Source organism: Myotis nattereri (genome assembly GCF_964212035.1).
Source record: "Myotis nattereri genome assembly, chromosome: 5".
Lineage (NCBI taxonomy): Eukaryota > Metazoa > Chordata > Mammalia > Chiroptera > Vespertilionidae > Myotis > Myotis nattereri.
Window position 1 is genome coordinate 34,222,285 of NC_138080.1, and position 25,110 is coordinate 34,247,394.

The 25,110-nt window shown below is 49.7% G+C and overlaps 1 protein-coding gene across 1 annotated transcript in view; it reads right to left on the reverse strand.

The window, feature by feature from the left end:
• SCARA5 (scavenger receptor class A member 5) overlaps positions 1-25,110 on the reverse strand; it is a 107,607-nt gene that overhangs the window by 27,428 nt on the left and 55,069 nt on the right. Inside the window, exons 4-5 of the mRNA XM_081091631.1 lie at positions 9,835-10,509; positions 1,842-1,922 (exon numbers count right to left, since the gene is read on the reverse strand). Of these exons, the coding sequence (XP_080947757.1) occupies positions 1,842-1,922; positions 9,835-10,509 (756 nt within the window). The remainder of the gene's footprint in view (positions 1-1,841; positions 1,923-9,834; positions 10,510-25,110) is intronic.

Genomic DNA, 25,110 nt, shown 5'->3' on the forward strand with positions numbered 1-25,110 from the left:
CGACATTTTTTCTTTGAGCATTTTTTATGTGACAGGCACTGTTCTGGATGCTTTGTATAAAGTATCCCATTTAACCCTCCCAATAAACTAAGGTAAGTATTATTTCACCTGCGCTACAAATGAGGAAAGTGCGGCCCAGAGAGATTGAGTAACCTGCCCACAGTCACACAGCAGCGTGTCAGAGGCTGGATCTGAGCTCTGGTCTTTCTGAACTAAAAGCTCAGCGTTAGTTGGCTCCATCTCACACGGATGAAAAGGGTTTACTGGAACTGAGGGTGGAGGAAGATGAAATAGCTCCCCACACGAGGAGCGTAGAGACAGGGACAGTAGGCTGAGGAGGAGGAAGAAAGTCAGCAAGGTCAGTGAATGGGGTGATGGATGGCCTGCGACCAGATCAGGCCCTGGGGCTCCTGACCTGCCACCAGGGCGAGTCAGAATCAACAAACGTTTTCACCCAGTGACAGCCCTGGGTCCCCAGTGGCCTTAGCCCACAGTTATCTCTGCAAAGCAGTGCAGCCTTAATTACTGATTAATTGTTCTTTGCTGTGTTGAAAGTTAGTTTTCTTTGGGCTTTTTCTCTAACGTGAAGAAACCTGTCTCCCAGGAATGATTCCTCCAGAGTTTATGTCAAACGGCTGGAGGAGGGCAGGTGTCCCCATAAGGGTGGCAGGACCTCAGAGAAGGGCTTCATTTCTTTTTCTCCTTCCTCACACACTTTTCCCAGTGTCCAATGGCCCCAATGGCACAGAACGGTGAGTCTAGTGCAGGATGCGCCCAGGGATCCCCATCCTATCATTTACTAAAGCAGGAAAAGGGGTGCTGTTTTGAGTTTAGGGAGCTCCCCTGAGAAGGAGAGGCAGGGAATGAAAGCCAGGCCACAGGCTCTCCGTCCGCCAGCCTCTGCCTCCACTCCTGCTTGCAACTTCCTTAGGGATTTAGGAAGGAGATGGTTTGGAGGTATGTTTCTTGATATAAATAAACAGACACCTGTCCCCTGAGAAGCTCTTCCCTTTCTTCCATTGTTCAGAAGACTTTTCACTCTGCTAGAAAAATGTTGCTCACAGTAGAGGCTCAGGAATGGACAGACTGGGATGCAAAGTTTGATAGAGTAATGGAACAGGAACCTCCAAGACAATGAGAGTAAGAAGAACATATGGCACATCCTTGAGTAATGCCGTTTCATTCAGTGTCATTTCGTTATAACATTGATGAGATGCCATAGGAACTTAACTCATTTCTATCAGATTAAGGTAAAATTGGTTCGTTACATGTTGCTTCACTTAAACTCACAGAACCCATCCTTGAGGTTAAGTGAGGATTTACTGTACACTTTCCAGAAGGCAAAAAAGTACCCTCCCTACCAGCCAATGGGTCTCCGGGGCTGTCACCAGTGTGTGTGGCAGGACGGAGAGGTAGGAGAGGGGCAGGTGTTCATTGGCGGGCTCAGTTTCAGCAGGAGGTGGGGACACCAGGGACCTGGTGATCCACTGAGGGGGGCACAGCATAACTGGAGGGCTGGTCTGGATCACAGAACACCCTCAATTCCTTCTGCAGGCCCTGGTCACACAGAGCCTGTCTCCTGGGGTGAAAAGTCGTTTCAGGGGGCTTTGAGCCTCTCATGTACCCTTTTCCTTCAACTCCTGGTACTTTCTATGAAAAAGTATTCGCTCCATCCTATTGTTACACCCATAACCGGTCAGTCTCCTAACGGAGCAGGGCATCTGAGGCTGAGTTGATTGGGCACATGACCAACCCGATGAGAAAGCACAGGGGCAGGAATGGATTGGCGGCCCCTTCCCTTCCTGGAATGCCCAGGTCCCTCCCGGGGGTTTCCCCATTACCTCGAAGTCCAGGTAATCCAGGGATTCCAGGCTCGCCTTCCTTCCCTTCATCGCCCTGATCACCTTTGGGGCCCGGTGGTCCTGAAAGGGTTACAAACAGCACCAAGATTAGAAGGTGGCTTTCTGGAACAGGACACCCAATGACTGGGGTCCTTATAAGAAGAGAAAGCACAGGCAGACACCCGGGGAGAAGGTCACATGACGTTGGAGGCAGACATTGGAGGGATGTGTCTACAAGGGTTCTGGTAACACCAGACGTTAGGAAGAGGCCGAGAAGGATCCCCGAGCTTTCCGAAGGACTGTGGCTCTGTGGGCCCCTTGATTTCAGACCTTTGGCCTCCAGGACAATGAGAGAAGACATTTCTGTTGTTTTAAGCTACCGAGTTTACGGTACTTGGTTATGGCAGCTCCGGGAAACCAAAACATGTATGCTCACAGCATAGCAGTAAAAGTCTTGCACAATAAATATTTGATGAATGAATGAGTTTATGAGATCAGAGGGTGTTAATACATACAAAACAACCAGGAAGCCAAGATCAAGACGTACTGACACATTCCAAAAGTTGGCACTGTCCTCAGACCCTAACCGAAGTAGACAGCTGTTTAATAATTCAATGGCACATGCACAGAGGAAACGTAACCAACAATTTAAAAATGCACGAGTTATACCAATCATCCGAGGACTGGCTTCTGGAGCCATCTTCCTCTTTTCTCTGAAGGAAAGCATAGTCATACTGATCCCAGTTTTCGGGTGACAGAGTGGAGACACAGAACCTGTTTAGAACACAACTAAAACTATAGAGGAGAGGAAAGACACACTGAAGAATCCAATCAGCTTCCCAACGCCCATCCCAGCAACCTCTGGCCAGGGCAAGGCTGAAGAAAGGAGACTGAGAGAGGTCCCTGAGTCTCTGTACTCCATGGGCTGCCACAGGGGTGGGCCGCCTGCCTGCCCCTGCCCCCAGCACACCCCACCCCTTTTCACTCTCCTCTGCCCTCTCCGCCCCTCCCCACATGGAAACCAGAGCTCCAGGAACTGAGCAGGTCAAGGATGCAATGGACCAGACACTCCAATTTGTTCTCTTCACTCTGATGAGTATGGATCTTCCTTAGAGTAATTCTCACGAAGGGAGAGCGCTGCCCAGCAGAATGGGCCTGATGGCAGGGCGTCAGGGTGGCAGAGTTCACTTGGGGTTGATTGTGGAGCATCTTGAGTTCCAGGTCCTGGTTCTAGAAAATCTAAATGAAAATTCCCTTCTTGGGCATTGGTAGCGATGCATAAGTGGATTACATGGCATCATGGATATAAAGGGACTTGGGAATCTTTGAGTGGCAAAGCCATCCCTGACAATCTGTACCCCATTTTCCGTAGCGTTTCATCGGAATGATTCTAAGATGACTGCGTGTGAAGATCCTAACCTGCATCTGAACTCACCCTGCCAAGCTTGGCTGGGTCATTCAGACAGTCAGGTCTGAAAACATTCTTCACATGGACATAATTTTTTAATACTTTTTAAAATTGATTTCAGAGAGGAAGGGAGAGGGAGAAAGAGATAGAAACATCAATGATGAGAGGGAATCATTGATTGGCTGCCTCCTGCATGCCCCCCCCCGCCCCCCCCGGGGATTAAGCCCACAACCTGGGCATGTGCCCTTGACTGAAATTGAACCCTGACCTTCTGGTTCATTGGTCGACGCTCAACCACTGAGCCATGCCAGCTGGACTGCACATAATTTTTAAGACACAAATAATGGGCTCGTTAGGGTCTGTATTAGAGATGAATTGGGAAGAAGTTGGGGCGGACAGTAAAGGTGGGTAATGACTTCGAAACCGTAGTCCCTTCCTTAGGTGATTGGCCCAGCAGACTCAGAGGAACCTAAAATGTGACTGGTCTGAGTCTCGGGGGCCAGGCTGCTTAGAGTTCTGCCGATCAAGCATTTCTTCAAATCATTGCTGCCCATGCGTAATGTACTCCTGGGATCTGACGTTTTATCATTTTCTCAGGAATCCAGGCTAAAAGTCTCGAGCTTGCTTTGTTACTCATCCCTTTGCTCTGCCTTCCTTGCTGTTACTCTTCAAGGCTCCTCATTGAGGAGACTCCCGTGTCGGGTCTGTCTCCTTCCTCACCAGCACCAAGCTCATCGGGGTCCTCATGGCCTCGCTCCCAGCCATTTGAGAGACCCCCTTGTCTCCACTTTCTCTCTGCAACCCTGTCCATGCTCATTCTGTTAATTAATCTCATCAGAATCAAAGGGACTCGGTGCCCTTGGGCCCCCCTCTCTCAGAGACCCCTCCAGGTCACTCCCAACGGGTCCGTGCTTCTGCACACCTACAGGCTGCTGCTTCTTCCACCTCAGCAAAGGCGTTCTCCTCATGGTGCCCCCCCCCCCCGCCCCGCCCGCCCCAATCCCTTCCTTTCTAAGAGTCCTGTCCCTCAGCCCTGGAGCTCACCTTCCTGCACACCCTTCTGAGCTCTTCGGACACCAGAGCCGAGCGCCCACATTTCAGAGCTGGAAAGAGCCTCAGGCATGACTGTGCACAAACTCCCCACGGGGGGCACCCCGGAGCATGGTCAGGTCACTCTGTGCCCAGCCACTCACCTCCAACTGTGGTCCCCAAAGAGGACAGGCCTCTCTGAAAGGCTAGAGCTCCCCTCTCCGTGGCCCTGTGTCTCACACAGCACCTGGCACACACTAGGAACTCTAAGAATGACTTCTGGGCAGTCATAGAAGCCGTTTCGGTAGCCATGGTCCCAGCGGTACCCAGATTGGCTTTTTAACTTCTCATCTTTTCTACCCCTGGAGCGGGCGGGAGCATGGAGGTGGGCTGGGATAAGGAGGAACGGGGCCTACTTCTCCTCAGTCATGAAAACAGCCCCACAGCCCACTGTGCTTTTGGTCTGGTGTGCCAGCTTTTTCCTGCCCGCCTCCTGGAGGGGCCTGGGGAGTAGGACACCTGTGCGTGGGTCCCCTCTCAGAGCCTGCCCACCAGTCTAGCCCACTCCCCCCAGGCCGTGCTGCCCTTGCCCGGCTGCCTGAGAGCCACTCCAGCTGGAAGCATCTCCAGAACAAAACAAAGTGTACGTGACCCAGCATTTGGGAGAAACACCAGGATTCTTCTGGGAACCAGCCCACAGGGAGGGAAAGGCAGTCCGTTCTCCCTTCCCGGATCCTGGAACTGGCGATGGGGTGGGGGACTCGTGTGTGCCGGAATCTGGACAGCGACCTGCCAAGAACAAGTTCTCATGACAGCTGATAAAGTGGGCCCGAGGCCAGCACAGCAGTGACCCAAATCATAATGTAAACACCACCCCAGAGCCATGCTAATTCCGGGGCAGCTGACGGGGTGGAGCTCCTCCACTAGTTACTCTACTCCCACGTCCCTGATGTCACTGGGCACTGCATTCCCCGCGCTATCACCTGCACACTTTTGAGCTCTCTCACTTCCCTCATTCCCGGCCTCCTCTCAGCACCCTGAGCATGCAGACGGGGCAGAACTGTCAACCCCATTTCACCACCGAGGAGACTTGAACCCAGAAGTGCGGGCAGGCCTGCAAGGCCAGCTCTCCTAAGGGAAAAGGGGGTGTTGGGCGGGGCTGGGTGCAACCGCTAATTTTCACAGCATGGTCTCTGGTTCCGACCTAGCAGAGCCAGATTCAAAGGGTGAAATGACAGAGTCACACAGCCCTCCCAGGGAGCCACTGCCCAGGCCCTGCTTCCCAGTCCTGAGTGGAGGAGAAACACTATTTCCATGTTGCTCTGATCAGAGATAAGCAACACCTCCAACACATGCCTGCTCACTCAAGGCCAAAGCCCGATGTCCAAGCCTGGAATCCAAGGCTCCACAACATTTCCACGTTCCTTTATAAACATTTTTGAACTGGACTCTCTACTCTAGTAGATGGTGTTTTTTCTTGAAAAAAGCAGCCTGCAGATAAATTAGCTTTGCCAACTTGTTTTTATGAATCAAGAGATGTGTTTTCTAGACCCAGTGGGGCCACTGCCTCTGGATTTGACTTGGGCAAGTCATTCCCCACCCCACCACCTCACCTCCCCACCCCCCACCACCAGCCTCAGGCAAGAGGAGTGGTCTATGTGATTTCAGAGACCTAGTGTCACTCTAATGTTATTCGATTCTGTAAAAGGACCATCTAGCAGAGCCATCTGAATGTGGCTGGAGGGCTATGCCTTCAGGCCTTTGCTCTTGCCTTTCCCCTCCTGGTGTGCCTCCCCTCTCTGGTTACCTTCCCCCCATCCTGATATGCCTCTTCTCTCTGATCATCTAAGCTCTCCACTGTTCTCAAAGCCACAGACAGATTTCAACAGACCTGATGAATGCTGGAAACCATAAGCAGAAAACAAAGTACGGCTGTGAATGTACACAAAAGACACACTGGAGACGAAATTTATGGAAAACTGTATAACAAAGCGAGAGAATGAAAACCATTTGGGGTCAAGCTCAAGAATAACATAAATAAGCTCGTATTTGAAAAATATACATAGCAGAATATTTGTGGATTCTGGGCCAGGAAGGACAAAGTGTGTGTGTGAATGAGTGTGTGTGTGTGTGTGTGTGAATGTGTGTGAGAGTGTGTGTGTGCGTGTGTGTGTGTGTGTGTGTGTGTGAGCGTGTGACGACTAAGAGAGGGACTGGACAAAGCGAGGGCAGGAAGCCCACACTAGACAGCAGTCTAGAAATGCACGGCAGCCTTCCTGATAAAGCATCCCTTACCCGAAAGCCTGGGGAGTTTTGTCTTGTTAAAGTTGAAAGGTACTTACATTTGGATGAGCCCGACAGCATCCTCTTTACTGGTACCAATGGGGTCCCAAGCAGCCATGAGAGAGGGAAATGGGAAAGGGGGACAGCAGATGCAGTGGTGATCCTGAGAGCCAGAGGGCTGAGTGGTGAGCACCTCTGAAGAGCCAGCAGCCCATCAGGAATGCAAAGCATGAAGACTAGGAGGCAGGCCTGGGCAGGGCCGAGATGAAACTTAGTTCAGGAGAACCGAGTGTGAAACTTACTTTAAGAACCAAAGAAAGACTACTTGGAGGATTTCACTGGAAGAGCGTTGGCAAATGAATGACCTAGAGCCGTTTTAGTTGGAGCCAAGGAGAGTGGACTTGGAAAGTAAAGAACCAGGGTGTAAGCTATTCAGAAAGGCACACGAGGGTACACCAGAATGTCTGTTGACTAGGAGGGGAAGGAAAGGGGGAGAGCCTGGGAGGGACTGTCTCCCAAGTATAGGAATAGAGTCCAGGGGACCATGCTCCCTTCTCTCCACCGGGAAAGCAGGATGGTCAGTGACAAGAATATGGTTTCTGAGTCAGAACAACCCACGTTCAGACCTTGGCTTTGCCACTTGCCAATTGCTTAATAAACAGTGGGGACGTTATTAAAATGTATCATTGATAAAATAGGGACAATAATAACTTATTGTACAATGAGAGGATGAATGGTCTTTAACGTCCTGGAAAACTGATTTAGAGAATTAATGAGAATTTAGAGAATTAATGTTGACAAAATGTCTGGTGCATAGTAGGTCATGATTTGGTGTAGCTTCTATTATTACTAAGTACCTGCTAAGGGCAGGGGAGGTCAAGGAAAAGAGAAGACAGGAAAAGCTAAGATCCCCATGGTGTGGGTTTGAAAGAAGAAATTCTACCTCTAGTCCTCCTTTGATTTCTGAGAGGTGAAACCCACAATGACCCAAGACAAGAAACCCAATCCTCTGATTGCCCAGGTTTGCAATTTACTGGTTGTTCCACAAACATGGATTGAGTCCCAGTGACATGAATTGCCCTGTTGGACCCTGGGGGAAGCAGGAATGAACAGATGGGGTGGACGGTGGTGTAGCAGAACCAGCACTGGGCGTTGGGCTAAAAGTCCTGGCTTGGACATTAAACTGTACACTTAAAGTGGGTGAATCTCACAGCATTTAAATTATGCCTTATTAAAGCTGTTGAAAACAAAAGTCCTGGGTCGGATCATTACCAGCTGTGTAGCCCTGAGTCAATCAGCAATTTCCTCCTGGAGCCTCTGTTGTTTTTCTGCAGGAATCCTACCCCACCCTCAATAATGAAACCTGCCTCCCCCAACCTCGCAGCTCGTCATGGGGATCCGCTTTAAAACAACATAAACAATGTGCCACCAGCCATTCTGTAGATGGAAAGTCCTATGCAAATGGGAGGCCCCATCATTACTATTTTCTGCTCTGATAAATGTAGCCGCTCTGAGGAGGGGGACTTGGGTGAGCCGGTGAGCCGGAGAGAGCAGTGAGGCTCTTGGAAGAGGTGGGTTGGAGTGAGGTCTGAAGAATTTGGAGGAGGAGGAGGAGGAAGAGGAAGAAGGAGGCATTGCAGTAGGAGGCACAGCTGGAGTAAAGCCAGGGCCGTGGGAAAGGCGGGCTGTGTCTGGGCCAGCGACAAGATGCGTCCCACTGGACTGGATGCTTCACACAGGACAGGGGGTGCAAGCTGGCCGCCCATGGACCGTATATGGCCCCCAGATGTGTTGCACTTGGCTCACAGTGTGAAACAATTAAAAATTTCTAGAACATTCCATGTTTCTGTTTTCTCTTGAAAAAAAAAAATGGGAAGCCCTTGTCAGCCAGCCTGGCCCAAACGGGCTGGACCTGCCAGAGCCCCTACTACTCCCCCGACACTGAGGTCACTTTCCTTACTGGCATCGCTCCACTGGCCCCTGCAGACAACTGTGTTTGCAACCCTTGCATTAGGGGAACAGTTGGAGGAGAAGGCAGGGACGATAGGCTGGGGACAGGTATGCGACGCAAAGCTCACCACCTGTGGGACCAGGAAGGCCTGGTCTAAATCCTGGCACCGTCACCTCCTCGCCTGCAGCTGTGAGCAACTTTCTGAATCTCAGTGCACTTGTGGTTTGTAAAAGACATGAATGAGATACTCGTGGCACCATACCTGACATAGGTGGTGTTCGATAATGAACTGGGCAGACCTTGGGGATCCATGGTGAGTTCTGAGCAGGGGGTGATGCAGGAAAAGTGCATTTCATAAACGCTGCCTCCAACAGTGATGTGCAGGGTGGACAGAAACAGGAAGGCATGGGCGCGGGGGGCAGGTAGGGGCCCCCAGCAAGTGTACAGATGCAGGCCTGCACATTCTTTTGCCATTATACTTAAGAGGTATCAATGAAGCTGACAGGTTGTTAAATAAAACATGTTCTTCTACCTGGATGAATACAGGGGGAGGCAAAAGTAGGTTTACAGTATTTTGTATGGAAATAACACAGTAATTAATAAATAATACCAGAATAAACTCTGTACTCACAACTGTAAACTTACTTGGCCCCGCCCTGAATTGCTTGTTATAAAGTCTGGAAGGCCAGGTTCAAATTTGGAATTCCAACTCCTTGTAGCTCTACCCATTGGAACACCGTGACAGGGAGGAGCACCTCTCTCTTCCCAGCCTGAGCCTGCAGCCTGACCCCCAGCCCCAAACGCTTGGTGGTCCCAGCTGGCGCATCCAAGCTCTGACGACCCAGTTCCCCATTAGCCACCCTTGGCCATTCTCATGCCCAGGGGAGTGGACACTGAGAGCAGCACTCTCTGAGGGAGGCGGGGCACAGGTACCGGCCTGGAAATGGACACAGGCCATTTGGGCAGAAATTCCCAGGGTCCTGTAGGGCCGTGGTCGGCAAACTGCGGCTCGCGAGCCACATGCGGCTCTTTGGCCCCTTGAGTGTGGCTCTTCCTAAGCCTTAGGAGTACCCTAATTAAGTTAATAACAATGTACCTACCTATATAGTTTAAGTTTAAAAAATTTGGCTCTCAAAAGAAATTTCAATCGTTGTACTGTTGATAATTGGCTCTGTTGTCTAATGAGTTTGCCGACCACTGCTGTAGGGCAAGACTTCATCAAGGAGGCCTGGTCTCCCAATGTCAAGCCACCTTTGGGGGGGGGGGGTGCCCAGGGAGAAGGCGGGAGCAGGGGGGCCCAGGCTGCACGGTGGGCTCCTTACCTTTGGCGAGGGAGATGTTCCTCAGAGCGATGGAGTGCTCCCAGTCCTTGAGGCGCAGGTCCTCCGTGATGGTGTTGAGCACGGCCAGCTCCTGCTTGAGCTGCAGCTCCATGCCCACGTGCGCCAGGCGCATGCGGCGCGTGTCCTCGCTGGCGTTGCTCACCAGCACCTGCAGGTCCCGCAGCCGCGTGCCGTGGAGGGCCACGTCGTAGGACAGGCTGTAGTTGAGGCCGCGCAGCGCGCCGCCCACGTCGGCCAGCTCCTCGCCCAGGACGCCCACCCTGCGCGCCAGCCCGTCGAGCAGGCCGGCGTGGCGCCGCAGCAGCAGCTGGCTCTGGTTGCTCTCCACCTGCAGCTGGTAGCGCTCCAGCTGCGCGGAGTCGCTCTGCTGGCCCGTGCGGTCGCGCAGCAGGGCCACCGCCTGCTCGGTCTGAACCGCCTGCGCCTGCAGCCCCCACAGCGCGCCCTCCAGCCGCTGCACGGCGCCCGCCAGCGCCAGCAGCGAGTCCGACTGGTTCTGGAGCGCGTCCTGCACCTTCCACACCTGCTCCGTCAGGTCCACCTGCAGCGGAGCCTGCAGGAGCCGCAGCTGCAAGTCCCTGAAGCTCTCGTTCAGCCGGTTCACGTTGAGAGTCAGCACCTTCAGGTCATCTGGGGAGCTCCGAGGCCTGGACACTGAGAAGGAGGAGGGCGAGACATGAGTGCCACGAGGCAGGTCCGGCCAAAACCTGGCATGCAAGAGGTGCTCTTGCATTCCGGGTTGAAGGGCAAGCAGAGGTGGCTGTGGCTGAGTGCCTTAAATAGAAACCAGCCACTGTGCTCAGCCAATGGCCCCCACACTTGTCTGCCCATTAGGATCACCTGGCCAGGTGTCCCACCTTCAGACCCTGTGATTGAAGTAGTCTGGGTGTGTGTGACCTGGGCTTTGGAATGTTTAAGAGGCCAGAGGTAATGCCAAGGTGCAGGCTAGTTTGGGCACCACTGTGCTCACGGAACCATATGCATGAGGTTGATCCCTGTGGACGGTCATTTCTCTGTGTTGAAAATGCTCAGGTATCAGCAGAGTCATGCGGCTACGCCCACGATCCTGTGTGTTGTTATCCTCTCAAGTCGAGGAGGCGGGTACCATTCTCGTCCTCTTTCACGATGAGGGCTCTTACAGGGACCCAAGGTAGCCCAGCAAGGAAGTCGTGGAGCCCGGGTGCTCCCCCACAAGCCTGCTGCAGCACTGCCTGCAGGAACCACGCCCGCAGCAGACTCAGCCAGGCTCTGGGCAACAGTTCATTTCCCGGCTCCTGAGTTCAGGGTCCCTTTCCCTCTGGCTCATCTCCTGCAGCAAGGGCTCCTCTGGACGGGTACACACGCTTTTATATTAACACCCGCCCTTCTCTGCCTCCTCTGATCCTTCTGGATTCAGGCAAACACCTCATGTCAGTGACTTCCTACTATTCCTTGTGGAGAGGTGCCTTCTCTTTGTTGTAAGCAGCTATTTCACCATCTAAGGGGAGGGGTGTGCATCTTAAGCATTAAAATCTGGCATCTGGTGTCTCCCGGAAGCTCATGGGCTGCACTGTCTCGGGCGCACCAGTCCTGGGGTGTCTAGGGATCCTCGCTGTCTGTTTGCTGTGTGCTGTCCATAGCCATCTCCCTCTCTGGTCTGCGCGCTAGGGAAATGACAACCAGAGCAGGAGGTGGGGCAGATGAGGCACGGAGGGAGTACTGCCTTGGAAGTCTTAGAATAGAGAGAGCTGGGGAACTTGGTATACAGTTTGCTAAAACAGTGAGAACATTCTGATAGAATAGCATTCTTCCAGAACCTCAGGGTGGGAGGGGAGAAGATTGGCTGTGAGGGTGCGTGGGCCGCGTGCAGACCAGCTGTGGCTTCTGGAGGCTTCTGGAAGCACAAGCATTCACGGTGGCCCCTCTGGAGGAGATAAGCCACTTCAAGTTAGATTCAGGGCCTCATTGGGCCCGATGGGGGCCTCAGAGCCCCACTGCAACTTCTCTCTCTCCAAGATCACACTGCCAAGTGGCCACCCAGCCTGTGCTTACAACCATCTCTCCACCTTTAGTTGGTTCAGTTAGAACATTCTGCACTCTGTTCAGACTTGAAATTTGCCTCCCTATGGTTTCTATCTACTAATCCTGCCTTCTGGGGTCAGGTAGAGCTGGTGAAAAATTTCCCCCATCATTTTGTTATGTGATAAGTTTCTGGTTTAAAACTGCAAGTTTCTACAATGTTCTCTCGTGACAAGGTCCTACGCGTCCATACATCCTGGCTGTTCTCTTCTGCACATACTCCAGTATGTCACTATCCCCGTATAAAAGGTGGCGCTTGATCTACACGTGGTTTTCCAAGATGTAGGCAGATTGGGCAAAATATGATAGAAGGATCAGCTCCTTCATTATGGACACGATACTTCTATTAATGTGGCCAAAACTGAGCTCTGTTTAGCTTCATCTGGGTTTTTCAGACTTTCACCATTGGATTTGGGTCTATGCAGTCTTTGGGGACAATTTCCCTTAATTTACAGATGAAGAAACTGAGGCCAGGAGAGTATATGTGATCTGTCCAATGGCCTGCTTTCTGACTCCTAGTTCAGTGATTCCCTCCACCGCTCTGCCACTCTGGAAACTTAACCAGAGAGTTGTCAATACAAGTAAAGGTTCTGAGGACATGGATCCGTGACTCAATCGCAACCCAAGTAACCACAGGAACTGTCTGCTTAAGAAATCATCATAGGCCCGGGTTCAATTTTGTTTGTTTGTTAATCCTCACCCTATAATGCCTCACCTGAAGATATTTTTCCATTGATTTTTTGGGGAGCGTAGGAGAGAGAGGGGCAGAAACATTGATGTAGCTGCTTACAACCAAGAGAAGGAACCTCTCCATGAGGAATAGTAGGAAGTCACTGACATGAGGTGTTTGCCTGAAGAGGGAAACATGGGATTCAGAAGAAGGATCAGAAAATGCAGAGAAGGGAGGGTATTAAGAGAGAAACATCGATGTGAGAGAAACACATCGATTGGTTACCTCCTGCACGAGCCCTGACAAGGGCCCCGGGCCAGGGAGGAGCCTGCAACCAAGGTACATGCCCTTTACTGGAATTGAACCTGGGACCCTTTGGTCCCCAGGCTGGCACTCTATCCACTGAGCCAAACCTGCTAGGGCCCAGGGTTCAATTTTAAAGCTGGTGTGTCTGTCCAGTATTTGACTCAGATTGGTTGATAAATATTAGCGAGAGGACAGTTGGAAAACAGCAAGTCTGATATTGTGTCAGTCTCTGCTCACAATGTCCCTGGAGTTCAAAGAGAAACGGCAGTGGATCAGAACTAGTGAGAATACTCTGAGTTTCTGTAATTCTGGTTTTCAAATGGGATTGTGAGTGACTGAGGTAACAGTGCAACCTACTTGAGTGAAGTCACAGGATTGATTTAAGACTCCATTTCCCCAGGCCAAGCAGAGGCACCACCATGAAGTAGACAATTTCACTTACTCTAACTCTCTTCCAGCTCCACCAGCCCCTCCTTCCCTCTTCAGGTGGTCCCCACACCCGACTGGTACCCTGTTCCCTAGGAGGCCCCTGGCCTTGCCCATTGGCCCCTTCCTCGGAGAACCTACCAGCTCTAGGGCCCTTCTCTCTGTCCAGGAAACTGGACTGAAACTTGCCTGTATGGTGATGGCTGACAATCAGCCACCGCTCCCTAGAGAGTTTGTTTGGATCTTTCATTATTGTTTATTGCACAACCAATATAAACATGAATCCAAATAAAAGAAATAAAATAATTCTTCTACAATCCCACACTCTCCAACAAAGCACTCTGGTTTCTTTCTGTCTTCATTTTTTTTTAAAAAAGATTTTTAAAATTGATTTTTAGGGAGAGATAGGGAGAGGGAGAGAAAATAGAGAAACATTGATTGGCTGCCTCTAGAACACGCCCCCATCCCCCCCCTTTCCCCTCCCTCCCCCCGACCGGGAACAATGCCCAACCAACTGAGCCACACCAGCCAGGGCCTGTTTTCACTTTCTAGTTCCATCCATATGCAGACCCAATCTTTACAATTTGATTTTCAGGGTTTTTTTTGTGTGTTTTTTTTTTAACCTAATATGATTATTTCATAAGCATTTTTCCACCCTTTTCTCTGCCTTTTATAATTTTGATGACTGCAGGAGAGTCTATCTAGGGCAGTGATGGCGAACCTATGACATGCGTGTCAGAGGTGACACGCGAACTCATTTTTTTGGTTGATTTTTCTTTGTTAAATGGCATTTAAATATATAAAATAAATATCAAAAATATAAGTCTTTGTTTTACTATGGTTGCAAATATCAAAAAATTGCTATATGTGACACAGCACCAGAGTTAAGTTAGGGTTTTTCAAAATGCTGACACGCCGAGCTCAAAAGGTTCGCCATCACTGGCCTAGGGGATGTGTTGTAAATTACCCAGTCTCTTACTATTGAATTTTTTTTTTTTTTATCATGGAAAAGACATGCAGAAAGGTCTCTCCTTCTTTTGAAAAATTTCCTAGCAATAAATTCCCAGAAGTTGGAGCTACTGATCTACTAACAAAAGGTATAGACATTTTTATGACTCAAAAATTCCAGCCAAAGCACTTCCCAAAAGTTATACCTACATGATAGAAGTTATGTGTACATTATAGATTTTTAAATGTTCCTGTTTCAGTGAAACCTCACTGCACTGAGATTACAGTTTTCATATTGTGAATTTTACAGATAAGAAACGGTGCCTTGTTATTTTTTTGTAAGTGTATGTGCATTTTGGAAGTGGCCTTTTCAAGGCAATGCATTAGCTCAAAGGAATGAGATAGACGTTTTATTTATTTATTTATTTTTTCAAAATATATTTTTATTGACTTCAGAGAGGAAGGAAGAGGAAGAGAGAGATTGAAACATCAATGATGAGAGAGAATCATTGATTGGCTGCCTCCTGCATGCCCCCTACTGGGGTTTGAGCCTGGAATTAAACCCAGGACCCTTCAGTCTGCAGGCTGATGCTCTATCTACTGAGCCAAACTGGCTAGGGTGACATTTTAGGTGTGGAGAGAGGCTACAGTGTTTGAACAGGTTCAAGCCTTGGACTAATGAGAGGGCACAGTCCTCTCATGGCCACATGCAAGTCCCAGCTTGGAGGGCAAAGTCCTCCCACACAATTATAGCCAACAGCTCTAGTTGTAAGCTTGACCTATGGTCCGAACACGTGGCCCCACGTGCCTGAGTAATGTGGGCTTGATAGAGTTTAGGTGCGTGTAATTGAGTAGGATCCAAACCCACAAGAATGTTGTAAACATTTTGACCACACCCTTACTTTGCCTCCTGGAATCTGGTTATAAAATAAAGACATGGCTTGTAGTCGGTGGTGCTGTCTCTCCATCCGGGAGCAGCGTCCCACCCAGACCCAGCTTTCTTCTCTTGTCTGTCTTTTCTCAATCCTTCACCGCCCCCTCTCAGGGTCACCGAACCTGGCTGAGCTGGTGTGGCACGTTAGGCACCCAACGTGGGGCTGAGTATGCCATGGCCGTTCCGGCTCGCCACAGTGACATTTTAGGTACCCTGGCTAATCATAACAGAAATCATCTGGAGGGGTAAATACTCTTTGGGCATCGAATCCTGTTGTATAAGCCCAGAGCAACCTCCCTTTTGGGGGATCACTTACCCCAGAAATGAATGATCTCCTTCTAACAGTCACAGTCTGTTCTCAGCCCACATCACCACACCACCCACCATCTTCCCCCGTTTAATTTCTTCCAGATGCTTGCTGTTCTCAACAGGGAACAATTCTTTTTGAGTGTGACTCTCTTAATTCATGTTTATGCAAACACTCCATTTATCTCTCTGCCTCATGTATTTATTTTTAATGTGCTTTAATTATTCTTCAACTTTTATGCTTTCACAAAGGGGAAAATAAATCAGAAACTGACAATACTTACTGGCATTTCTTGAGTCCTTACTATTGTGCCAGGCACTGTCCTAAGTGCTCCCCTTATTCATACACTTAATCCCATAACCACCCTATGAAATAAGTGTTATTATTATCCTCATATTCCAAATGAGGAAACTGAGGCACACAGAGGTTAAGTAAGTCACAAGGTCACACAGCCAGTGGTTGGAGGAGATTGACCAAGCCCGGGCAGTTTGGTTCCAGAGCTCCCAGCTCTTAACCACTATGGGATACTATGGAGAGGATAGAAGGCACAGAACAAACTTTTTAAGAGACACACAAATATCTAATGAAGGTAGTGAGTTCCCCATCATAAGCTTAAGCTGGAGTCAGGCTGCTTGGCAGGAATCACATAGAGATTCAAATTTGGATTCTGATTCAGTATTAATTGCTGACAATTAATATATCTAATCTAATATTAATTAGATAACAATCTAATGCAAATTGACCGTACCTTCACTACAACCCCAAGCCACGCCCACCAGCCCATCAGAGCGACTATATGCAAATTAACCCAACCAAGATGGCGGCCGGGAGCCATAAAGCTGGAGTAAGCAGGAGGCTTGGTTGCCCCAGTGATGGAGGAAGCCAAGCTTCCTGCCTGCCCTGGCCGAGTCTGGCCTCTGCTGAAGGCAACAGAGTTTCAATTATAGAAGATAAATAAACCCCAGATACCTGCTTCCAGCCAGCCTCCACTGGGAGCTTGGGTGGCTGGGGGCCATGGCCAGCCTGAAAACAGCCCTCAGTCCCTCACCCAGGCTGGCCAAGCACCCCAGGGGGACCCCTAACCTGAAGGAGCTGTGGCCAGCCTGCAAACAGCCATCAGTCCTTCGCCCAGGCTGGCCATACCCTCATGGGGTGAGAGTCCCCATTGGGGGCCTTGGCCAGCCTGAAAACAGCCCTCAGCCCTCACCCAGGCTGGCCAGGCACCCCAGCAGGACCCCCCCCCCCCCCGAAAGGGCCTTGGCCAGCCTGAAAACGGCCCTTAGCCCCTCACCCAGGCTGGCCAGGCACCCCAGCGAGACCCCCACCTTGATCCGGGATACCCTTCAGAGCAAACCAGCTGGCCACCATCCATGCACCAGGCCTCTATCCTATATAGTAAAAGAGTAATATGCAAACTGACCCTAACAGCAGAAAGACTGGGAATGACTGGTCACTATGACACACACTGACCACCAGGGGGCAGACGCTCAATGCAGGAGCTGCCCCCTAGTGGTCAGTGCGCTCCCACAGGGGGAGCTCTGCTCAGCCACAAGCCAGGCTGACGGCTGCCAGTACAGCGGTGGTGGTGGGAGCCTCTCCTGCCTCCTCAGCAGCGCTAAGGATATCCTACTGCAGCTTAGGCCTGCTCCCCGCTGGCAAGTGGGCATCCCCCGAGGGCTCTTGGGCTGCCAGAGGAATGTCTGATTGCCAGCTTAGGCCCAGTCCCCCGGGGAGCAGGCCTAAGCCAGCAGGTGGTCATCCCCTGAGGGGTCCCAGACTGCAAGAGAGCACAGGCCGGCTGAGGGGACCCCCCTCCCCCCCAGTGCACAAATTTTTGTGCACTGGGCCTCTAGTTAATATATAATTTGTAATAATATATGAGTAATGTGTTAATGTCAGCCTCCGGCCATGCCCTGGGCTAAGTGGCTTGTACACACTTATCTCCAGCAGTCTTTTCATATGCAAGCCATCGCCTTCCCACCCACACCCTGGTGCCCAGTCAGCTTCCTCTTCCGTAATTGTCCTTTATGTTCTTGAAAAAAAAGAAATGATCATGGGCTGGTTAAGTCAAGGCGCTCCAGATGTGACCGACCAGAGGGGCTATCTTCCCCAAACACACCGGGCACACCCCCAAGGCCAGCGAGGCAGATCTGCGTGTGGGTGGGGAGGAAGAAAGCAAAGTGTTCTGTTTGATGTTTAGTGACATAACTCTGGGGCATTGGTGTTAATAACCCTTTATATTTGTATAAAACTTCACATCTATTGCTTCACTTTTCAATGTAACTAACCTTGGGAGGTCGGCAGGGCAAGTACATATTCATAATCCCATTTAAGGATGAAAATAGAGCTCAGCGAAGTCAAGAGATGGGCCAGAAGCATGAAATAAGGATGAATTGGGTCATCCGTCCCTTAATCCCTTCACATGCCAACCTCCAAAATTTCTATGTGGAAGCAGGGCAGGAGACGACATTTATTAACCCCCTACTGCATGCCAAACTCAGTCCCAGTCTCTTAGTAGAAGTTGCTTCATTTCCTCTTCCCAACCATCTGGTGAAATGGGCATTATTAAGCCCACTTCCAGATGGAAAAGCTAAAGACGGTGGCAGAGCATGAAAGCGGGCTCCGGCTGCACAGTATCTGAAGGCCCTGCCGGCCCCCTTACTTCCTTCCCTTGCCCAAAACAACATAGACAAACTCGCTCCCCTTTCCCTTTGGGGGAGCACTGGTGGGGAGCACCAGCAGCCCCAGGGGCAGAGGCCCTGCACCAGTCCCAGAAGCAGGAGGGGCTTGTTAGAGGTTTGGGAGAGCAGGAAGAAGTGGCATGTGAGAAGTCTGCCGGAGGTGCCCACCGGGAGGCAGGGCCTAGAGCACTGCCCAGTGCCTTACAGTTCTCACGCGGTCCCCTCAAGCCTGCGGGCAGACGGTGTCACCCTTTTACAGAAGGGAAAAATGAAACCAGAGCAATTAACTAACTCAAGGCCATCCTGTCTGGCTCTAAGTCCATGCTTATTTCATGGCCTCATGTAGGCCAATGACGCTGCAGGAAGGAAGGCGGTATCAGAATTCATAGAGCATCACATTAAGGGCAGAGTGTGGGAACCGATGGGGCTGAAATGAAACTGCAAAGCCAGAACATCAATAAGCACCAAGAAGTAGGCCTGGGGGTGGGGGTGGGGGTGGGGGCGGGGGTGGGGGTGGGGGCCGGGTAGAGGGGGGTGTGGTTGCGGGGGGAGGGCTTCTCTTAGGTGGTCTGCAAAACTGGGTTGACTGTACTGAGATCTGGACACAAGTGACTTGAATAGAAAATTGAAGTAGAAGTGGAACATACTATTCATTCAGAATTGCGTAAGACAGAGGTTATCAGTGCATCTTTCGCACTTAAAGTGATGCACATTTTCATTAGGGTTCCCCTGACCCCAGATGCCGGCCTCGTGGTGTGTGGCAGTGCAGCCACCCGGCTCCCTGCTGACGGCCCTGTGCTTGGGGCTTAATGCTCTGTTGTCTCTCTTTTGAAAAGATAATTTCACCTTCGATAAATTTGTGTCTTGTAAGTGAAGGGCTGAGGCAGGGGAAAGGAAGTGGATGGGGAGGGGAGGTGTTCGGGGACACGCATAAGGACCCAAAGAGGAGGGCAGCCGATGGGTAAGTTTTGGGTGAGCTTTTATGTTGCGGTACCACATGCCCTCGCTTCTAGCTCGGCAGGATGTCCAGGACGAACACGTACAAACTGGAGACTGGCTGCTTTGCCTGTGGCCCCTCCGCCCCTGCACATACACAGGAGGGAGCCAGGAGCTTTCAGACGGGGCCCCTTTGAGAAAGAAGCCAGACAGACTCTCCGTCTTCGCGCAGGTGGCCTGTGCTTTTTGATGCCAGCCTGGGGGCTCACCCACAGTGGCTCTAGGGCCACAGGTGTTGCCTGTGTCGGTCTGGCATCCTGAATGCCCACCGGCAGTGGCCTTTGTCAGTTCAGAGGCTGTAGGGCTGTAGAGCAAGCGAAGGCGGCCAGTCCTAGGTCTCAGAGGCAGGATCCAACAACAAAGGGTGAGGACTGCCCGCCACATCGGTGAGCAAAGCTGTGAGCTGGAGGATGCACAGAGCACATGCTGCCTGGGGGCCATGGTATCCACATTTGGATGGCCTGGCACAACCCCAGAGGAAGAAAATCCACCACTATGTGTATTACTTTCCACAGAGGCGTGACTCAATCCTCAGTACACTTGGCACAAGGGTTCCCTTTGGTGGACCAACCAGACGGAGCCTTCGATAATTCACAGTGTTTACTGTGGGAATGGGATCCAAGGTGAATTATAAATCCAAAGGCTCCTACTGAGGAGACTGTCCCCAGGATTCCCATTTCAGAGACTAGAGTATCTATCTAAAATCATTTCCAGCAACACCAGGACACCTAGCATTTCAACAGAGCGCATCATTCTAATAGGAAAGAGACCAGTTCTTCGTGAATTCACAAGTGGAATTAGAAACTTGCTATTTGTTTTATTTTTTTTTAAATTTTTATTGATTTCAGAGAGGAAGGGAGAGGGAGAGAGAGAGAAACATCAATGATGAGAGAGGATTATTGATCGGCTGCCTCCTGCACACCCCCTACTGGGGATCAAGCCTGCAACCCGGGCATGTGCCCTTGATTGGACTCGAACCCAGGACCCTTCGGCCTGCAGGCTGACGCTCTATCCACTGAGCCAAACTGGTTAGGGCAGGAACTTGCTACTTAGACTAACATAGTGCCCAACACAGAACCTTGAACCTTGATAGTGGCCAATGAATGGTTGTCAGGTGGTTAAATGAATGATTGAAAATAGAGAGTATTATGAGACACAGAAGTGCCTGCACACTTCTTAGAAATAGAAAAGTTTGGACTAGTAGAGATGGACAGGCCAGCCGTTGGTCCTACCTCACACTCTCTCAACCCTCTTTTTATTCCAGCCAGGGTTACAATGACCAACTTTGAGTGGGTATAACCTGGCAGCCTCTTACTTTATCTAGGCCAGGGGTCCTCAAATTTTTTAAACAGGGGGCCAGTTCACTGTCCCTCAGACTGTTGGAAGGCCGGACTATAGTTTAAAAAAAACCTATGAACAAATTCCTATGCACACTGCACATATCTTATTTTGAAGTAAAAAAACAAAACAGGAACAAATACAATATTTGTATTTGCATGTGGCCCACAGGCTGTAGGTTGAGGACCCCTGATCTAGGCCTTTTGTGACTTCTCAGGGTTGCGGATCTCAACTGGACCTTATGCATGCGTGGCCTTGAGCAGGGACTGGTGGATAATACTCTCCACAGAAAGGCAATTCAGCAGCACTTAATACAAAGCTCCTCAGAGGGTCCTGGCAGGAATGAACCCAGTGGCCACATTGGAAACCAACTCAAGCTCATGTCTTTGTTTTTGCTTTTCCTCCTTCCTGATCTCCCCAGGCCCCTATTCCTGACCCCCAGGTTCACTTCTTACAATAAACTGCCAAGCCCATGTCTTGAGTTCTGATTTCGGTAGAAACCCCGGGTTATGACAAGAAGCATCCCTTCCTCCCCTAGCACAGAGGCCCCTGTCTTCCCATCTTCCTTTTCAGCTTTGCTTCTTCACACCTTGATTTCCCATCGCCTTCAGAGACCACAAGTAAGTTTGAGTTTAGAATATTCCTTTGTTCATTCATGCATTAAATCATTAAGTATGTGTATGTGAGGTACCAACTCACTACGTGGGTCTGGGCCGTGGTAAATACACTTGGCCTTCCATATCCTAGGGTTTCACAACCACAGATTCCACCAACCGTGGATGGAAATATTTGGGAGGGAAAATCCCAGAAAGTTTCAAAAAGCAAACTTGAATTCGCCGTGCATGAAGCACTCCACTGAGTCCATGCAAATGAAGTGATGTAAAGGTGTACCCTGCTATAGCCTATATGCAACTGCTACACATATATAATAATAAAAACATAATATGCTAATTAGACCGTATGTCTTTCCGACGACCTTCTGGATGAAGCTATGGCTGGGAGGGCCAAGCCCCTTGCATGAATTTAAGGGATGTGAGCATCCAAGGGGGTCCTGGAACCCATCATCAGGGCATAATGAGGTCGATTATACAGAGAAGTCTAAAACACAACCTTGCCTCCCCATGTACTTGGGAGAAAACTACACACACACACACACACACACACACACACACACACACACACAAAAGGAACCTGTTATAAATGTGTTTCAAAATGTCCATTGAGAAAAAAACAAACAAAAAAAACCACACACCAAATACAACATTAATATTATATGAAGAGGTTAGGTACAATTAGTGTAACTAGTGACTATTTTTCAGTAGTCTGGGAGGTGGAGTCTGTTTGTATTTTTGTCAGATGCCTTGTCAGGAGAGTGGAGAATGGACTGGAAAGGACAGGAACTGGAGAAGGGAAGTGGGATGGGAAGCTGTGGTCCTGGTGACAGAGGAGGGCATTGAAGCAGGGCCAGGCCTGTTAGGATGGAGAGCAGGACACACACAAGACACGATAGGAAATCCCACTGTCAGGACTCAGCGCCTCCTGGAATTGGAGGGTGAAGAAGAGGAAGGCTTTAGTACTTTAATATATATTTTATTGGTTTTAAAGAGGAAAGGAGTGGGAGAGAGAGATAGAAACATCAGTGATGATCCGCTACCTCCTGCACGCCCCCTTCTGGGGATCGAGCTCACAACCTGGGCATGTGCCCTGACCGGGAATCGAACTATGACCTCCTGGTTCATAGGTCGATGCTCAACCACTGAGCCACACCAGGCTGGCAAGGCTTTCATACTTTTGAATGACCTGGCATCCAGTGAAATGGGACCCTCAGCCTGGTTGAATCGGTGTGCATTGGTGACCAACAGCAGGTGGAAAGCTAGCAAGCATAATATTGTAGATGACAAAATTCAAAACTATCTTCATCGATGTGAAATCTCAGCTGAAGGTAAGAGGAGATGTATACAAGGGACAAGTGTGGTACTTGGCATTTGCAATCAGACTCTGAAAGAGATCCCTGGGTTCAGCATCAGTCAGCTTGTGTTTATCAGATTGCTACCTATACTTCAGACCCTCCGTGTGCCTCACACCACTCAACCCTCAAAACGACCTGTGAAGTTAGCATTAAGAGGAGGAAGCTAAAGCTCAGAGAAATTAAGTGCATTTTCAAAGGTCTTGTAGCTAGGAAGGGACAAAACCAGAATTGGGCACTGGTGTTCTGATGCCAACTCCAGCGTCTCTCCGCCAGACTCTCTCCTCCTGGCCTTCGCATCATGGTGGCGGCGGGGGGGGGGGGGGGGGGGGGGAATAGCAAACACACACCAGAGAGCCAAGTGGTACGATGTTATCGTCAGGCATTGTAAATAAGATGACCGCTTGTGGTCTTTCTAACCCTGCACCTGAAGTCACCCTGCCAGGCTTCAATAGGTCATCCTGGGCTAGCCGATTCTTAGAGATAGCCAACAGTCCAGCGGGAGCATGCCTCTGATATCCAATCCGGAGCCATACCTTCCCTATCAGGCCCGAGAGGCCATATTCCTCTGCCTTAATCATCCCAGGGCCAGGTACCAGGCAACCAGACTACAGGCGGTCCTCTGTCGTCTAAAGCTCACCAAAATAATTGTTGTTTTCCACGCCCTGCCTTGCCTTTCTCACACAAACTCCAATAAAGACCATGGCCTAGGAGTTCCCCTCACTCCTGTCTTCGGCCTCCTGACCGCCCTGGTGCTCCCCACCGTGGCCCTGTGTGCCGTGCTGGGCCTCCTGTCGCTGTGAGTGTAATAAACTGTTTTCCCAAGCCTCTCTGCTGCCTCCTCTGTGGCCACACTTGACTGACCATTTCATGAAAGAACACAAGACCTGTTCCGGAGACCAGCTTTACAGGTGAGGCGTAGAGAGACTCAGCAGTTTGTTTAAGACAACACTACCCATGAATGGCAGGTCCAGACTTAAACCCCAGGCTGCCTGCTCTATCCCAGCGCGCAGTCCACCCTCTGGCTCTAGCAGGAGCCCACTGAGGCGGGGTTACAGGGCCCCCTCTCCATCTCTTCAGCGTGCCTCCTGGCACAGTCACATGAGGGTGGTGAGGGTGGGGAGCATGCCTCTCTGTATCTATCTGGACACTTTCTTCCATGAAGACAGAGACCGCTCAGTATCAGTTCGCTTGCTTTCCAGCAGCTCGGTCGCAGCCCCCCGGAGTTCCCACGCGGCTCTGGGTGGAGTGGCGTGAGCTCTCCCTGTTGGCCCTTTCTCTCAGGTCCATCTTTCTGCACTTGTTGAGCCTGTCATACACTATTTGAAGGAAGTTGGAAATTATTCTCTCTAATAAGCATATAAAAAATCTGGGCCCGACTTGCCAGGAATCTAGTCACTTACAAGGTTTCCTCTTTCAGAACATGAGGTTTGCAACCCATGTATCGAACGAATCTCTCACATTGCTGTTTTTCAGAAAGTGGACTCTTGGTGTCAAGATCATAGATGCTTGGAACTGAAATCGACTTTAGTAATCATTTACATCTTTTTTTTTTTTTTCAGATGAGAAAACAAAGGCTGAGAAAAGTAAAAAAATATCCCAGGTTATCTAGATTTTTGGTGGCAGAACCAGGCCTAGTACTTATATTTCTTAAAACCCAGTTCATCTCTCTATCTACTATACCACACTACTGCCCAGAAAACCAGAATTAGGTATCTATCCATCTGCCCACCCATCCACCCATCCATCCATCCATCCAGCTATCATTCATCTATCCATCCACCCATCCATCTATATGAATCATCATGGGCAATAATGCAAAAAGCATTCCCACCCCAACAAGCAGAGTTTTTTCCCATTGAAAATATTGACACTAAGAGTGAGAGTTATTTTGAAATGTTAACTGGTCCCCAGTGTATCTTGCATTATTAGGTTGGATATCTTTAGCATTGCACAAATATTTAGTATTGCAAAAGAGTAACATGAAAGTATTCCAGTGATAGTCATCCATCACAATCTGGTATTCTGTGGGCTTAGAACATTTTCTACAAAAGGGAAAAAATTTAATAACAATTTTTAACATACTGTAATAAAAAGCTGTGTGTATCTCACGTTTCCAGTTTTTAAAAACCTGACAGGGTGTGTGAAGTGCAGAAGATTATCTAAAGATTTAGAATGTCATAGACTGAGAATTAAATGGTTTTTAGACATAGGTTAGAAAGGAAGGGATAATGAAGTTAGCATCCTAAGGCTTGGGTTTAGTAAGTCCTACCCACCACTTAACTTGCTCCTCTTGGACAAGGGAATTCATCATTCTGAGTCTCTCCCTTTTAATCTAAAAACAGAATTGACAACATCTACCTCGGGTTGTTGTGAGGATTAAAGGAAGAGTAATTGAGCACTTACTGTGGGCCAGGCATGGCTATGTGGTTTATGCAGGTTTTATCTCATTTGAGGAAATAAAATATATGGGGAGAAAATCCCCGTATAAATTGCAAGACTCATACTATTTATGTTCATGGAAATCCTCTACTCAAGATGCCCTCCCTTTCTTCATTATTAGGTTTGCTGGCTTTACTACTCATAATGCAATGTCTAACAGTTGCATAGAGTTTTACATTTTAC